The sequence below is a fragment of the Ptiloglossa arizonensis genome, chromosome 2 (assembly GCF_051014685.1).
Source record: "Ptiloglossa arizonensis isolate GNS036 chromosome 2, iyPtiAriz1_principal, whole genome shotgun sequence".
Classification (NCBI taxonomy): Eukaryota; Metazoa; Arthropoda; class Insecta; order Hymenoptera; family Colletidae; genus Ptiloglossa; species Ptiloglossa arizonensis.
In genome coordinates this window covers 21,451,287-21,468,981 of record NC_135049.1, presented here as the reverse complement: position 1 = coordinate 21,468,981, position 17,695 = coordinate 21,451,287, and the positions used below count along the sequence as shown (strand labels likewise).

The 17,695-nt window shown below is 44.6% G+C and overlaps 1 protein-coding gene across 1 annotated transcript in view; it reads right to left on the bottom strand.

Annotated features, from left to right (window-relative positions):
* LOC143155286 (telomerase-binding protein EST1A) overlaps positions 1-17,695 on the bottom strand; it is a 184,431-nt gene that overhangs the window by 8,778 nt on the left and 157,958 nt on the right. The window contains exons 24-26 of the mRNA XM_076327853.1: positions 17,381-17,543; positions 2,983-3,203; positions 943-1,027 (exon numbers count right to left, since the gene is read on the bottom strand). Coding sequence (XP_076183968.1) covers positions 943-1,027; positions 2,983-3,203; positions 17,381-17,543 — 469 coding nt within the window. The remainder of the gene's footprint in view (positions 1-942; positions 1,028-2,982; positions 3,204-17,380; positions 17,544-17,695) is intronic.

Sequence of the window (17,695 nt, the reverse complement as noted above, 5' to 3'; positions counted from 1 at the left end):
TAAAACATTTACTCCCTGCAAATTGTTTTTCTTACTTCTTGTTTGCGCAAATACGTACTCTGATGCACGACGGAAGGAATAAGAGAGAGAAAAATGTGTGTAATTACGTCAGCAAGAAGGAAGAGGAAATATATTTTCTAGAGAAATTTTATTTCTTCCAACCCCGAACACACTAGGTATATAATTTCTCTTTTCTTTCTCATTTACTTTCCGCGTATTCTTTTCTACTTTTTGCCTACGTAATTACATACTTTTTACTTCCTCTATTTACGTCGTATAACGAAACTGTGTTCCCTCTAAATTGATACTAAATTATCCTCCTCATAGAATTACACGACATAAAAGACCTCGGTGAACTTCAAACGATCGAAAAAGAATTTTCGTCTTCGTTTCTAAAATAGTTCCCGGAAGAAAAAAAAAAGAAAGAAAGAAACGGTTTGAAACGGAGCGCAACGAGAAAAGCGTGCAAAAGGAAGAAATTTAAATTTACGGGCCAATCTAGATCCGCGATCGGAGCGCAGCCCTTAAAAGCTCACTTACGAGCCAACTAGTTTTGGCGACGACAGAAGGAAAAGCACGCTTATCGCGAGAATGTAATTTAAATCGCAACGGGATCGGCGATTAACGCGGTTTCAATTAGCGCGCCGACTCCTAATGAAACTGATTTCATTAGGTGTTGTGTCCTCGCGATCAGGAAGGCACGAATAATTAGTAAGTACGCCCGAGCGATAAATTCCGACCCGGTGATAACGGGCAATAAAAGTTACACACGTCGATTCAAACGCGGTGTACATTGCTATCCCCCTTCGCCACCGATAACGGTTAATCTCTGTGTAAACGAGAATTACAATCGACCCGGTATTAATCTCTATCAAAGCCGTAGAAAACGTCGAAACGTGTTCGGAGTACACCGAAGAGAAATACGAGGACTCGTGTACGTACCTGCATTTACTTGATCTTTGTTACCCGTTTTGCAGAGGCTCAAGCACGTAGCCAGTATTCTGTCATCGTTTCTTGTCAACCCGTCCTACAACAGAATCGTGGATTTATCATTCGCGAAATGACACGCGTCAACGCGCGCGAATCTCAATGCTCTCTCGCTGGAAAATCGGGCGAACGAACATCGAGGTTCATTTTTCGAGTTATCGGAATGCATGGAATTTACGACGCGGAAAGCATCGTGACGTAACGAACCGTGTCGATTCGAGACCTAATTGGCTACTCAAGGACACTTCCATCGCGTGGAACATTGGAGGGGCTCGAGCTCGACTTTCTGCTCGGAGAGGTGGAGAGTGAGTGCCAGCGGGCGCGTACTGTCGCGAGGTAGAGTGGTGGGGGTAACGAGAGCAGTGGGAGGTCAGCCAGTGTCGTGGTGGGAAGAAGTCGGACGCTGTAGTGGGGGTAGCCAAACGGTGAGGTGGGGACGAAGCCTCCCGTAACCTTCAGCGGCCAATTTATTTTGCCGACCACTTCTCGGGCGTAGAACGCTACGTCGGTCGCAGTTTCGGTATAAAAACCGAGACGAAGAGAGAAAAATAATTTTGGTTCAAATGGAGAGTCTCCTGAGATCTTAAAAGGAAAACTGCATCGTACGTTTTCAGTTACGAAGGAAATAACGCTTCTTACGATCATTTTCGATGGATCTTTCCGATACGTTTGAAAATACGAGGTTCGATAATTCGTATTCCTAATTTTAGCTGACACGAGAAACTAAGTTTTTCCGTTTCTCGGTGAAGCGAACTTACGTTCGTCTTTCCAAGATCGAAACGAGCACGATAAAACTTGCCTTCCCTCGCCACGGTTGTTCGACTGTGTGCACCGAGGGAAGAACGATCTATCGAGGAACTCGGAGATCGAGAACTCCGGAAACCGGGATAGGAACAATAGCCTTCTGCAAAGTTTAACTATCCGGCCGTAACTTGGACCGCTTCGAAGGTATACCCAATCAGTCGGTTCGGGAACGTCAACCCGAGTACGTTACCTTCGAGCATCGCGAAGCGGTATTTGCTATCGGAGTTGCGTGGGACTTTCACGGGAAATCGAGCAAAGGGAGAAAGAAAACCGGGAGGAGGCAACGCTGTGAGAACGAACGAAAAGGCGACGAGGAAGAGGAAGAAGGAGTCGCAGGGTGGCAAGGCGTGGAGAATAAAATCTAACGAGCTCGCAGCGCGCGTTATCTATCGTTTGACAGATCAAGGTTCCTGTTACGATCGTATCCTACCCATGTATCCTGCATGTAACCAACGAGATAAGCGGGAGGCCGAGATGCGTGCTGCGCCAGAAGTTACCACACCGCGAGAAGAGTTTATCTGTACACCACGTGGGGGTTCTCGGATACTCGACCCCTTATCATAACATTCGCGCTTCAATGAGCACCGGTCAATCCCTACTCGCGCATTTCGTCTCGGACTCGAACCCGGTCTACTCCTCCCCCTTTCTTCCCATGATCTTCTTAGCTTCCCCATGGGCTAACGCGTGAAATTAACGTCAGGGTGCAGACGATCGATCAACGTTGCGGTTGCAGTTGCAATCGGCCACCGATGAAATTAACTGGCTGGAGATACACAGTTTTTATGCGACGGAAACCAGTCAAACTGCCAATTATATTTTTGAAAGGGGGATCTACTTAGCGATGCCTTACCGATGAACAGGGAGAAACGGCTCGAACGTAACGGATGCAGCGAATGTAAAATAAAGGGAACAAAAATGGACGTAAATAGACGCATAGTCGATCAGTGACCTTGAACGGCCAATAGTTTTCACTCCGGGTGTAATTTCGTCGGAATTCTGAGAACGTGCCGACGATGTTTCTTTCGACGGTAATGAAGCGACTGGGGGGTAGCTGTTCCGTGACCTTGAGCAACCAATATAGGCATTTCCTGCCTCGTAAATTTATCCGAAGACCGAGAACGTACCGGTTCTGATCTATCGACATTGGCTCTCGAGCCTCGGGCGATACTAACTGAAAAACAACTCGCTCACCTTATCTCCGTCCTCTTCCACCGTGAACGTGCTCGATGTAAGAACAGTTCCTCTCGTTGTTAAGCACCGGATCGCTGGATTCCTGCTTCTGGCGAAAGTTAGAGCCGCTTTCGCGCTTTCGGCCACTCGGGTCACGTGCTCCGGGTCCAAAGTCGCCCTGGAAGCTGGAGGACAGTCTCTGGCGTCCGCGCCTCTAGCCAACCCCTCCAGTTCGTTCAGAACTGAAACGAAAATTCGAACGGTTCCATCAACAACTTCGTTACAAATCTCGAGAACGATAAAAAAAATATTTTCTTTCGTTACGACACTTTTCTCGAAAACGTAACACGCGTAGTATTATCTCGGTAGATAAAGTTTTTGTAAAGTTAATGAACGTACTTCAAATACACCTAGATCTTGTACTTTTTCTTATCAAATTCTAAACATCGCTCATAAAATCACCCGTTAAGTATTCGACGAGGCAAAAATCTCGAAACTTATTCTCGACGATCCTGTTTTTCCTCTGATAAATACGACAAACTCGCGCGAACTCTTTCATAAAGCAATCGGGAAAAAGACTTCTCGACTCGGGTGGAAAAGTTTTTTCATCGTCGTGGTCGTCGTGGTCTCCGGAGAGAAAATTTTACGCGAAATTTTAACGAAGGAGCCCTAATAATGTTTACGGAAACTTTGCCGGCTAACTCGGACCGGACGAAATACTAACGACTTCCTGTTGAATCGTTTAGGGGAAGCCGAGTAACTGCGAAAAATTCAAGACGTCCTTCGGAGCGTTTATTTGTAAACAGAACTGGTTGAAAAAAATAGCGGGTGAACGTCGCTTGAAAATTAACGTCGACGTTAATATTTCTCATCGCGTGTACAAAACCTGACCAAGTTATTTATACCACTTTAAATTTCGCAAACATTATTTCTATCAAATTTAAAAACAAAGAAGGGTAACTCCCATTCTTGGTTCCTTGGAAAAATATCTTTCGTTGCATCGAATTAAAATACTTCTACGATGCGTTAATACCTCAAGAAATAAATTCGTATAGTTTCGTTCTCGATATAAAAGAATCACGTGTACCGTAAGTAGTGTTATCGCGTGGTGTTCATTCTTGCGTTCAACAGCAAATAATAGTTCCGATCGTTACTGTCCCGCATTAGTGTCTATTTTTTCCCCCGAATTTCTCTCCGGGATTCCGGTGGAGAGCTTCTCGGGGGTTTAGCGAAGTTCCACTTTAGCCCAGGCTCGGATTCTCCGTGGATCTATAAATCCAGGGAGGATTTACCGCCTCTTACGCGAAGTGGAGCGCAACTTCGCGAAAAGATCGACTCGCTCTGCGAATTATAGATGAACCCGCGACGACGGTGAAATTTCGGTCGTTCTAAATGGAGAAAAGAACCAAATCCCCCCCTGAAGACTCCTACAGGAAGTAGAGAGTCAATAAGTAACGAACGGTGAATTTTTGGCTCGATCGCGAATGCTCGCGATACCATTGGCAGGTATTCCTGCGACAATGTCTTTCGAGGTTGCCGATATTTCGGTCATACGGCCCGATCAAATATTTAACCAGGGAAAACCGAGTCACGGTTTCGAATTACGATTTCATAGCGCGATAACGTAAACTTGTCGCGACGAGAAATAGAACTCGCGAATTTTACCAAGCACACACACACACACGTCGAGTAATTCAGACCAGCGTGTTGAAAGATCTATTTTTGAAGGATAAATCGGATACGCAGAACGAGGAACACACGAGGTATCGTGACCTTAATTTTCGATTAAGGAAATTTTCATTCTATTTTGCGCGTTAGAATTGTTCGTTTCGTGAAATGTAAATATTTTTAGATTCGCAAACGTCGAAGGGGACCCGACGGAGTAAATCGAATCGTTTTTTGATCGATTCGTAATATAATGCGATTCTTCCACGATAAATGTGTCGCGTGTGGAAAGAATTTAATTACTTTTCGATAGGGATTGTAATTTATCGATCGGGACGGTATCGAGCGAGTGTTCCGCAGAGTGCATGTATTTTCTCGCAATTATTATTCAATTTGGTCGTTCTTTGTGCTCGCCCTTCCGTTTTTAATTTCAAACGGTACATTTTCAGCCCGCGACATCGCGTGACGTTTAATAGTAATCAGGTCGCTGGGCACAGAGAAACAATTTCAGAGTGTCTCTGACAAGCGGTAATTGGACTGTCGACAGAGCTACGTGACAGAATTCCACGCATTTCTCCGCACTGTTCGCCGCCGGATTTTAAATAATCCGAACATTTCTATTCGACGTCGGAAATTTTATTACGAGGCCCGGACGACGCGACGCGACGCGCCATTTTCTGACTTCAAATGCGTAACTGCCACCTAACGCGTTTCCGCCTCGGTGTAGGTAACATCTCGAGGGAAGAAAACAATTCATTTTCTAATTGAACAACGATAATCAATATCTTGCCCTGTTTTTGGTTTATTTTTACATTTCCCGGGCAGACGATTTCTTACGATTTTCAATGAAAATTATATTTCGAATGAAAATAGTACGTGGAATGTTTCCCAGTTGATAGAATCTTGGTGCAATCTTGACTTCTTATCGCAAGACGCAAAACGAGTCACTTGCGATGCGAATGCAAGGTACGAAGACCTCGAAACTACCAATCTCGCCATTGAAAATTGTAAAGAGACCATTGGAACACCAAACGAATTATAATGTCGAATAAAATTCTCTTCCAACATCCAACTTTGTAAATATTTCTCTCCAAGGCTAGGAAGATTACTCCATAGATTACTTCGATAATCTCCGAGAAGATTACTCGATTCGTTTACAAAAACTGTAATTTCTCTCTCAATAGTCAACAAAATTTTCTTCTTTAACATTCAACACGACAAATATATTTCTCCAATACTACAAAATTCTTCGATACCCCTACAAAAATTTCAACTTCTCTCTTAATAATCGTAGCAACCTCAGAGTGTCTCAAAAACGTACTCTTCCATAAGAAAAATGTTCTTTTCCAACATTCGACACGACAAATATATCTCTCCAAGACTACAAAATTCTTCGATACCGCTACAAAAATTTCAACTTCTTAATAATCAACAATCTCAGAATGATCTCGAAACGTACTTTTTCGCAAAAGAAGAAACATTTCAAGAATTTCTTCTCGTTCGAAAATTTGTCTTCGCTACGGATCGAGAACGTGAAAGAACACGCCCAACCTTTCTCGATGGCCAAACGAAGCTCGTATCGTTTATCGGTGGGTCGATGATAGACTGTCGGTAAACGAGGATGTCGAGCAGCCGGTTTCGTGTGTGTTGACCGAGTGTCACGCGTCTAACGCGAGCAAACGCGTGCTGTCGGGCGGGTATCGAGGGAAATGGGGTGTCGGTGTCGTGTGACGTTGATGGCTACGAGCTCAAAGGAGGCAGCACGGATTCGAGACCCATTCTACGTCGGTTGGTGACCACCACGGGCATCGCCCACGTACCGATCGTGCCTGGACAGCGGTGGCGTAGTCGCCGGGCCAATCGCCGACCGTTTCAGACCGTATGCATGCATTCATGTATGAGCCGTGAGAACCTAACTGTGAACGTTCGCCCGTTGTCGGGGCCAGACGGACCGTGGCTGCCCGGCCAGGGGTCAAAGGGCAGCGCCAGTCGATTTTGCATGAACGCGCACTTTCGTTTTTCGGTGCCACGGATGACAAAACGAACACACCGGGGACCGCTGGAACGGAGGACAAAAGAGAAACGGCCACGACGTCGTTCTCTAACGCGCTGCGTCAAAATACCTGGACCTCGACGAGCGATAAATAATATTCCTCGAGCGCCACCGAGTCGAACGAAACACCAACCGGTCGAACGCGTAATAAATAAATACTGAATTACTTCGCTTCTTACGATCTCGAACATCGTGAAATCATCTCGAAGCCTCGTCGATGTTCAATTCGCGCGTCTCGAGGTATCCAAGAACGAACCTACTCCCGCGAAATTGAAATTAGAATTACAGATACTTTTCGTGGAATTTGTATTTTCTTGGCGAAGAAACGGGAGAGCGATCGAAGAACGAGAGAGTACACTTCTCGAGATAATGGGAAAATAATTGGAAGGTGTCTTGAAGAAAATTAGAGTAGGTAAATGGAGTAATGTAAATTCTGTGGTAGATGTAATCAAGTGTAATCTATCCGTGTGAAAATTAATTACAAAGTATATAGAAACTTGGTTCTAACGGTTCAAATCGTACGACGTTCATCGTAGATACAGATAGGACGAGAATTGTTCTTAAGCCAACGTTGGATGTACGAATACGAGGGACACCGAGAGGATCGTACAAAATGGCGATTATTTGCCTGGATTACGATCCGCTGGAAAAATACAAAACTTACGTAAACGAATACCCGAGAGTTCCGCTTCGTCTGGAAGTTTAAGACGCATCGCTCGGCCCATTGTTCCCGACGTCTTTTACCTTCCGGACCGTCGAGGCGTACGTTTTCCCCTCGATGAAGTCTCAAACAATTATACCACGGTCATCGACTTTCAAACCGGGCAGAGTTCGGTCCTCGAAGTTCGCTCGTCGAAGTTCGCTCGTCGACGCGTGCCACGAGCATTCCGCGACACTGTAAAAGAGACTCGGCGAAAACTTTTCCCTCGTTCAGATAAATTAACCCACTGTCAGACTCGGCTGGCAGGGAGGACAATAAAACGAACTACCGACGGGGGGAGATACACGTTTGCTTTGGCGCGGTAGATGGGGTCGTGGAGGGGTGGAGTGGGGGGTTGAAGCCACCCTTCCGACTTTCTCGAATAAATTGTAACCAGTGACGCTCGACCGCCAAAAGTTGCCGAAGAATCCTCGCTCCGCAGACATGTTTTTCCATCCCCTCGGCCAACTGCCTACGCGTACGCGTCTCTTTTTTCATCCCTTCGGTATTTCCTCTCCACAGCCAACCCCCTTCACCCGAACCATCACCGAAATCCGATAATCGACTCGCGTACACACGCGAAAGCCGACTCCGTGAATACGCTGGATTACAGCACGGAAGGAGAGCTTTCGTAATCGGGAGATTTCAACGACATTTGCTATGCATTGCTCCCCTTGAATCCGATACGGATTTCGTGACGTTTCGCTCGATCTACGACGACCCGATCGAGATACATCCAAGATGAGAATCGCTTCGATCGGTTCCTCTTTAACGGAATTGAAACCGGTGAATACACGGGGTGCTCCGAGTGTAACGCATTTTCGTGGATAAGTTTTCGAGAATCAGGAGTAACGGGAATTTGAAGATATTTTTAACCGTGAGTCAAGATTTCAATTGTGTAATTTTATCGATACTCTTTTACTTTAGTTAAATTCACCATTTCTGTTTCGTGCGAATACTTTTTTCTACAGCGTGAAATGATTCTTTTCGAGTTACTCGGAACGAGAATTACATTGCTCATTCTCGAAATCGAAATATTTTACCGTGGAATAGACAAATTTCAGAATATCAACTCCAGCCACGAAGCTTTTGGTAAAATGTCCAAACGTTCTCCAAACGAATGTTCTCGAAATCGTTATCTTCCCGTTCATCCGCGCGCTTCGATCACGGTTAACCATCGGTCGTTGACTCGTTCTCAATTACGTCTGTTAATTTTCCAGGACCTCGTACACCTCATCCCGGGGATCTCTCGAAAACGGGATATCCACTTTTGTATTCGAGGTGAGACTACTCCGCGTAGTGAACCGCTCAGGATACTCTCTCCGTTCCCCTGTCTCCGTCGCGTTCGTGATATTTACATTTTCCCCCTATTTACTCGCTTCCTACTCGTGGCAATCGACGGAAAACCGGCGGCCAGAAGATAAATGGCGCCGCGCGCACGAATACCTGGCGTAAAGTAGAACCTTGCTCGGCTCTGCCTGGTCGGAATCACCAATCGCGGACCAATTCTTCCGGATTAAAGTAAGAGGGCCGGTGGAAACGCACACGAGCGAACGATCGAATCGAAGATGCATTTTCCCAGCGGTACACGCACAGCGGGGGGAAAATGGGAGGGAACAGGGGGGAGGGGGAGAAAGGGAAAGACCGAAGTAATTCCCTTGCAAATCGATTCGTCGGTTATTCCGCGCGCGCGGCACCGAATACCATTTAACACGGAATAGCAAATTTCATCGAGTTCGAGCACGCGTTCCGGCCAAAATTCGCGCGCACACCGCGCGTATGGTAAACAGCGCGAGGATTTATAGTGCGCGCGAAGGAATGCTGATACGAATGTATGTTTCCGCGATAGGGAACAACGATCTCTATTGCCAAACGGTACCGAGTAACGCCGCGATGGCCTTTTGTAGTCGTAAACCCCGAGTACCGAGTCCCCGATACTACAGGGTGTCCTTTTAGCGAACTGGAACAATGGTGAATAATTGTCGTACGTTGCATCGGATGCTTCGAACGTCGAACGATTCCACGGCCGTGTGCTTTTATCGTGGAGATGATCATAACGTTGAGCGACTATTGTTTATTGTATCGGATGCTTTCGAGAAAGATTCGGGAACAATGTTGAATAATTGTCATTCGTTGTACAGGATGCTTCGAACGTCGAACGATTCCTAGAGTGTGTGCTTTTATCGTGGAGATGATCGTAACGTTGAGCGACTATTGTTTATTGTATCGGATGATTTCGAGAAAGATTCGGGAACAATGTTGAATAATTGTCGTTCGTTGTACAGGATGCTTCGAACGTCGAACGATTCCTAGAGTGTGTGCTTTTATCGTGGAGATGATCGTAACGTTGAGCGACTATTGTTTATTGTATCGGATGATTTCGAGAAAGATTCGGGAACAATGTTGAATAATTGTCGTTCGTTGTACAGGATGCTTCGAACGTCGAACGATTCCACGGGCGTGTGCTTTTATCGTGGAGATGATCGTAACCTTGAGCGACTATTGTTTATTGTATCGGATGATTTCGAGAAAGATTCGGGAACAATGTTGAATAATTGTCGTTCGTTGTACAGGATGCTTCGAACGTCGAACGATTTCACGGCCGTGTGCTTTTATCGTAGAGGTGAGCAACTATCGTTTATTGTATTGGATATTTTCGAGAAAGATTCAGGAACAATGTTGAATAATTGTCGTATGTGTGCTTTTATCGTAGAGGAGATCGCAACGTTGAACCGTTAGCTCTATTGTATCGGATGCTTTTAAGAGATTCCACGGTGTAGATATTACAGGGTGTGCTTTTATCGAAGTGGGAACAACGTAGAGAAATATCGGATAAATGTCAAATGTAATTACCATTTATTGTATTAGGTGTTTTCGAGACGTTGAATATCGACTGATTCCTCCGGAGTGTTCTTTTATCGGAGAGGGGACAATGTCAAGTGATCATCGTTTATTATAATCAGATGCTTCTAACGGGCTAAACGTCGATCGACTCCGCGATACCGCAAGGTGTACTTTTATCGAACCAGAGGTTAGGAACGATGTTAAATAGTTATCATTTATTACATTAGATGCTTTTAACGGACTAAACATCGACCGATTCCGCGAGATAATGTTGTCGTAGGTCGTTGAACTCGCCTCGATGTTGATTACGATATTGCATCGTGAAAAGAAAAAAAAACAGACATTAACGCGCGAAGAAATGTCGATGACCTTGGAACAACCTTTAAGATTACGTTCGAGAGAAGGGGCATTTTTTCTTAGCTCGAGTAGCAGCGGAAATAATTTAGATGTTCTATTTGAGCGGGACGTTACATTAATCGATTCGTTGAACGGACGTGCAAAAAAAGGGTTACTCGAAGAATCCATCCAAGTTCCTCGGGTTTCGAATCGAACTTTAAACTTTTCTTCCCGGCTGCGAACTTCGATGTGTAAACATCGTGTAGAAATTCAAAGTCTTCGGAACCGGCAAAGTCGGAGCCGCGCGGTGAGGCCGGACGCCGTCTTCAACATTAATTCAGTTGTCACATTAACTAATAGATTGCTGACAACGGAATGTTAACGACATAATAATCGCTCTCGGGCTCCTGGATCGTTTCCAAGTCGATGCGTAACAGTCGAGGCGATAAATTAGACAAAGCTACGCGAACAACGACCGTGTCTACTTTCACCGGCGAAATTCACGAGGTCGGATCCTCGTCCTCGTTCGTCGTGATGGGCCTGACCTAGGCCATGAACGATGAACAGCACCGGTCTCTGTTTACTACGAATCCTCATCGAAACAACGCGGCCCGCTAATGACAGTACGGATGCTACGGAATCGATTCGCCGGAATTATCGACCCAATCAACGCTAATTTGCAATCACGTAACAGAGATTGATGGTGCTTTCCATTTCAAACGACCTTGAACCCACCACTCGACTCGGGTCATCTTCTCACGAGCGCGTCTCCCTTTTCTTATTCGACACGCTAACGAGATCGATTCTTTATTTCTGGTGAAATAGGCTCGCCGGCTAGCGCATTACGTGCAAAATTTACTTCCCGCTGGCCACCGAGCGCGATAAAAAAGATAAATGAATAACGAACCACGGAAGTTCGCGATAATTTGTGTATTCACTTATCTTATCGATACCAAATACTCCGACAAATTCACGAGCGGTGAAAATTCGTGTGATTCGATGCAATTCTCGAACGATATTCAATCTCGGTTTCACCTATTTGTACCAATTCTTCCATAGAGTGGATAGTTTAAAATATACATCGAAATCAATTTTTAAAAACTTTGAAGCTTCTTCTACCTCGATCTATGTAACATTAATAAAAGTACGATCGACGAAATATTTAATCGTCTTTTTCACGCCCCGAGTCCGTAACAGTTGCAGGACACCTCAGCAAAAAGGAAAGCAGCTCGTAAATCAGTTCGGTGTAAAAACGTATCGACGATAAGAAGGCAAGGTGTAAAACGATCCTGGACGGTGGATTGGCGAAAAATAAACTCAGCGACGCGTTAAAAAAAATTTCCCCGGCGCGATGTTACGAGAGAAACGCGCGATGTGGAGGAAACCGTATCGAATTGGTCCACAATCGATGTTGCACAGTGGCTTCTTCTCGCGTTGAAAAATTTTCCACCGGGATTACCGGACACGTTAACGGAAACCGCGCTTTATGAACGCGCCGAAGAAACGCAGTGGATGCCGCCGTCTCTGATCAGACATTCTCGTTACGCGGCTGAAAAGTTCGCCACGCGGAAGACGCCGCGCGATAACGCTCGAATATTTACGATTACCGTCGGAAAGAAGGCGTGCAAGAAAACTAATAAATATCTCCAAGTATCCACGCGGGGCTCGCGGAATACATTCCGCGGTAACGCCTGTAAATCCAGCGGTATCATCGTAAAATTCCTAGCGAGTGTCAACCACCACGGAAGATTACGTATTTATCGGCAATTGCGTTCAAGAGTGCGCAGCGATCGTTCGAGGAGAGGGGAACGGTGGAGAACATCGACGTGAAGACGTTCACGCTGTCATCGTTCGCGTTTGCATTGACAGAAACGATATCGTGATCGTTACGGAGTCAGGTATATCGTTATTACACCGCGCTGGAGGCGTCCGATACTCCTCGAATAACCAACTTCGATAAAACGAGCGAGCTGTACTTATCCAATTTACGACCGTTCAATTCCCTTTGACTTATCGATACTTTGATATCGTTTTTTCTATACCACCTCGAACTATAAACCGCGAATTTTTACAATCGAACGAGACACCCATCCATCGCGTAATTTTGCAAAATTATATCGTCGTATCTTTGGGGGGAAAAATTTATCTTCGCGGACGAATGAACCGAGGAGGCGAAATTTCGGTCGAACGGATTGATTGATCGATTAATGCGACGTGGTTAAGAAATGGGTAGAATTTTCTTCGAAATTTCACGTTTCTCTTTAGACGAGATCTTTGTTCGTCTATACGAAAGATTGACAAATTTCTCCGGATGTTTGCTCGTCTCTTGCGGAAATTGAACATTTTTCTTTAGAGAAGACATTTACCTCTCCGAGAAATTGAAAATTTTTCTTTAAAGAAATTTACCTCTCCGAGAAATAGAAAATTTTTCTTTAGATAAGATCGTTACTCGTCTCTCTCGGAAAAGAAAAGCTAATCGCACGAGTGTCAGCGCGGTCTCGCTCCAGCATCCAAGGGTTCTCGTTTATTTATTTATTTTTTTGTTCTTTTCCTTTTTCTTCTTTTTCGTTTGTACGAATCTATCGACGATTTTCGACCATGGACGTGACGCTTCACTCTCAAGGACCCTTTCGACGACTCGTCGACTCCGATCGACAAACCGCGGGTCGTTGGCGTCGACTGGAACACATTTACGATCGCCTCCGGCCGTGCTACGAGCACGCCAATTCGACAGTTACACGCGGCTCGGTAATTGGGTAATTGCTATGCTAAAGTACGCTCGCGCGTATGGGTAATTACCGTCCACGTCGATGTCCGAGCTAACGGACTGTCGCTTTTGCCGGTAAAAAGCGAAACTCCTGGCACCGGTGCTCGACGAGGAAATTATTTTTGGATCGACTGTAAACTCGCCGGAGTCTTGTTTAATGGCGTTCGCCTCGACGATAATGATGTAACCATAAACACCGTCAGCTTTTTTCCCCATTGAAATTTACCAGAAACGCGCGTCGTTGAAATTTTCGAAAAATTTGCAAATACTGATTCCAAAGATACGAATTTAGCAGAGGTTAATTCCAAAGTACTAAATACGAAATTAACGGAGACTTGTTCCGAAGTACTGAATACGAAATCGATAGAGGTTTGTTCTAAAGTATTAAATACACGATTGCTAGACTAATTTTAAAGTACTAAACGTGAAATTAGTAGAGACCAAAGATATATGCCTGATAATTCCATCGATCTTCGTGTATCCCCATTTTTGTATTTCATTCGTTGAATCGTGAAAACAACACACGGTGTATTTGTTATACGAAAGAATCTTGAGACGAGAGAAAAATGATCTGATCGTTGAATATTGATACTTAGTTACTCAAACTTAATGCTACTTCTTTCGAAGAGTACTCAATCCTGTTAGAGAAGCGTCAAAATTGAAATTAGAATCAAAGACCAATTCGCACCGAATCTCAATTTCGATGGAATAATTTCTCAAATGCTCACAATATTCTTCAATACTCTTAGTATTTTCCTACAAATACTCCGTTACGAACTAATGCAATTAACCGTCTCGTATTAACGACCGCTTATCGAAAAAAATCTCGTCTCGTGTTAACGATCAAAACTCGCTTATCGAAAAAAATCTCGTCTCGTGTTAACGACCGAAACTCGCTCGTCGAAAAAAATCTCGTCTCGCGTTAACGACCGAAACTCGCTTATCGAAAAAAAATCTCGTCTCGCGTCAACGACCGAAACTCGCTTATCGAAAAAGTCGCGGGTCGATCGCGATTGATCTCTCGAAGACGTAGAAATTTTATTTGCCCGATTCGAGGGCTCGATTGACTCGCGAAACGAAGATCGAGGGACACGATCTATCGCGAAAGTGTCTAAATTTTCGCTATTTCGATTCTCGAAGAAACAAGGGAAACGAATCGATGACCAACGCGGTGATGACAACGTTGATCGTCTTGGCAAGGTGAGTCGGATATTTGCGCGTCGATTTGATCCGCGCCATGACCCGTTTAATGATATTCTCTCCCGATGACACGATCACCCTCTGGCGATACTTTTAACGACGAGTAGAAAAAGCTGGTCAGGAATTTTTGTCGTACGAATCGATACACTGTAACGTCGTTTGTGATTTTCATTAAGCGTTAAATGCGTTTTCAAAGGCAATCAAACGAGTGAGCGAGCATGCGTTTTCACGACTGGTCGGATGAGGTATTAACGAGTAGCTACGTGTAAAAGTGCTACGAAGAAGCGACGCGCGATAAAGTATTGTAAAATACGGGCATCAATGTTTATATTCATGCCTCGGAGCGTGTGTCCGAAATAAGCTGGTGACCGTGATACTCCTTTCATTTCCGAATACAAACGAACGAGGCTAACGAGAGCGATAAAATAGTTCGATATCCGATAACAGTTGTTCGTTTCGTTGGAACGATACGCTGAGAAGACGTGAGAACGACGTAATTATCTGTTTAGCTTTTCCGTATAATTTTCCAAGACGATGCCTCGAATCGTGCATAATCTCCGAGACAGAGAATGGAAAAATTCGAAGAAGAGTCACGGACGATGATCGAAGTTGATGTCCCGAATTATTGCCCGCGAGGAATCTTTCTGATGTACGAAGTTCGGAGAAACCTTGAATGAGAATTCAAGAGGATCTACCCTCGTACAACGCCGTTCTCCCGAAGCTACGAGTCACCGTACACCGGTAAAATAAATTTCGCGTTGTAGATTCTCTTTAAGCGAGAGACTGTGTATTACACGACCGTGTACAACTTATAACCGAGTATACTATGAACACTGGTAACGCGAGTCGATAAAAACGACAACGCAACGAACCCTTGAAAGATCTTGGAAGCTTGTTCCAAGCAAGCACGTCTTTGAAAGAAATATTCAAAATTGTAAAAATCCATACCCACGATATCGTAGACTACCGAGAACCGCGAAGTATCGAATCAATAAACATCCCTTTGATATCTTCCGCACTACCGCAGACATTCCCAAAAATATTCCACAATTTCTTCAAAGCACGATCTTCACCCCAAGAACCATCTCATCCCAGGAATAATCCCTTTGGCTAAGTTTCTTCCAAGTTTCGTTCGACTCTCCCCGAAAGTTCGTCAAAATGAACCAAGTCAGCCTTGATTCGGGGGTTGGTATCGATAACAGTTCTTCGTTGGTATCGTTCCCATCGCTGGTCAAGAACGATCGTATCCTCTTTTTCCCAAGCTTGTACCGAGAATTCGGCGAATCTTTTCGAGGAAAGACAGACGGAGGGGGAAGCAAGGGCGCGGAGGCGGGTTTACGATATTCGGGCTCGATCGATTCGCATCGTGGGCCTTTTATTCTTTTTCCTTTTCTTTTTCTTTTCTTCTCTCGGGCCTCGACGAGTACAGAGGTCTCTCGCGCGAGAGAGCCACGACCTCCTCCGTCGTTATTTATCGGCGATTATTTCATACGTTTTACTTTTTTCCGTACGCGCAACGAGGCATTATTTCGGTACGGCGTTGGCCCACCTCTCGCTCGGGATAATCGACGACCTTCGGTCGAAAGAGATGCCCGCCGGGTACCGGGGGGTCAACCGGTTGTTCGAAGATGTTCCTTGGCGACCGTGCAGAATTATTTAATCTCTTCCTTGTATTTCTTCTACCGCGCACGGCCCGCCGCGTTACGAAAGCAAAAGAATTGGCTCCCTCTTCGTGTACCGCGGATAATTAACCCCCACCACGCTGGGCCCGCGGACCCGTACACTTGACGCGTTGAAAGATGGACACGTTCGGACGTTTGACCCCACCGTAACCAAATACGATCTACGCCGCGTTCCCGTTCTTCTTTCCGACCGGTGGGATTTATCTATGCGCGGTACGCTCCAAGATGGATCGTATTACGGTAATAAGGGGACCGTGGAATTAGTTTCGAATCACTTTTAACCAACGTTCGAACCTTGTTTCACGATGTTAATAATACACGACGCGATCGAGTTCAGACGACGGTTTAAATCTAAGAATTGTAACGAAGGGGTCGAGATACTTGGATCGAGCAAGGGTGAGGTATTTTTTTAATATTAATTCGGGTTTTTTTTTTATCGAGATGGTAAAATGAGGATGTGTCTTTTAATAGCACTCGTTTGGAAATACTTTGTATTCTTCTTGATGTTATTAGCTTACCATTCGAAAATAAGTTTTATCATTTTACGTCTCTCGAGTCAAGACCGACGAATTGTAATATCATCGAGGAGTATTTCGAAAGAAGGTATAAACAATGGTTAAAATTAAACAATGACGGTTTTCTTGAACAATTTGAGATTCCTATTAATTTTTATCGCGGCAATCACCGTGTGTGTTTCATTTTAAACGCAGAAGCATCGAGTCGCCTATTCTCGGGTAAGTGACTCGTATAATTGAATTTTATACGCGTGTCGGAGATCACGGAGAACAGTAATTCATGCAGAAATTACGATGTTCGCGAGACCGACACGTTCCTCTTTTTCCGATCGACGAAGAATTTATTGCACAAACGAGTATTCTACGACCGTGGGTATTTCTGCGAATTTTTTTACGATTGAAATACATGGAAATCGTTTATCTTGCCCTGCTGGGTATGCATAAGTTTGTCACGCGTTGATTTCTTCATCGACTGTATCCTTTTCCATCGTATTGAACCCGTGCGTTTGAACAATTTAGAAATTTCGAAAATATTTTCAACGACGATCGTAGAAAATTAATTAGTACGTTCTCTCGAGAAATACGAAGCTTTTGTTTGTAGAGAAAAATCTAACGAAAGAACGATATGTATCTGAAATTATCGAAAATGTTACTCACCAACGAGTGGCACCATAAGCGTATAGATCGGTTGTGCACCGGAAATCGCCTTCGCGATATTTTGCAACTGCGGTAGATAGTCGATGAAACAATTAGTGTCCGGAACCAGCTGTCTCGGTCTCACTTCGATTTCAACGGACACCGAGGAGTTTTGCAAAATTTGCTGAAACAAACAAACACCTCTATGAGTTTATCGTTCTCCGTTGAATCATCTTCGCGGTTGCTTCGTAAAATTCCAGTACCTCTGCGTATAAATACTTATGTATACTATGCTTGTCAATAACAAAAAGAAGCGAAGTCTAATAGCACATTTTG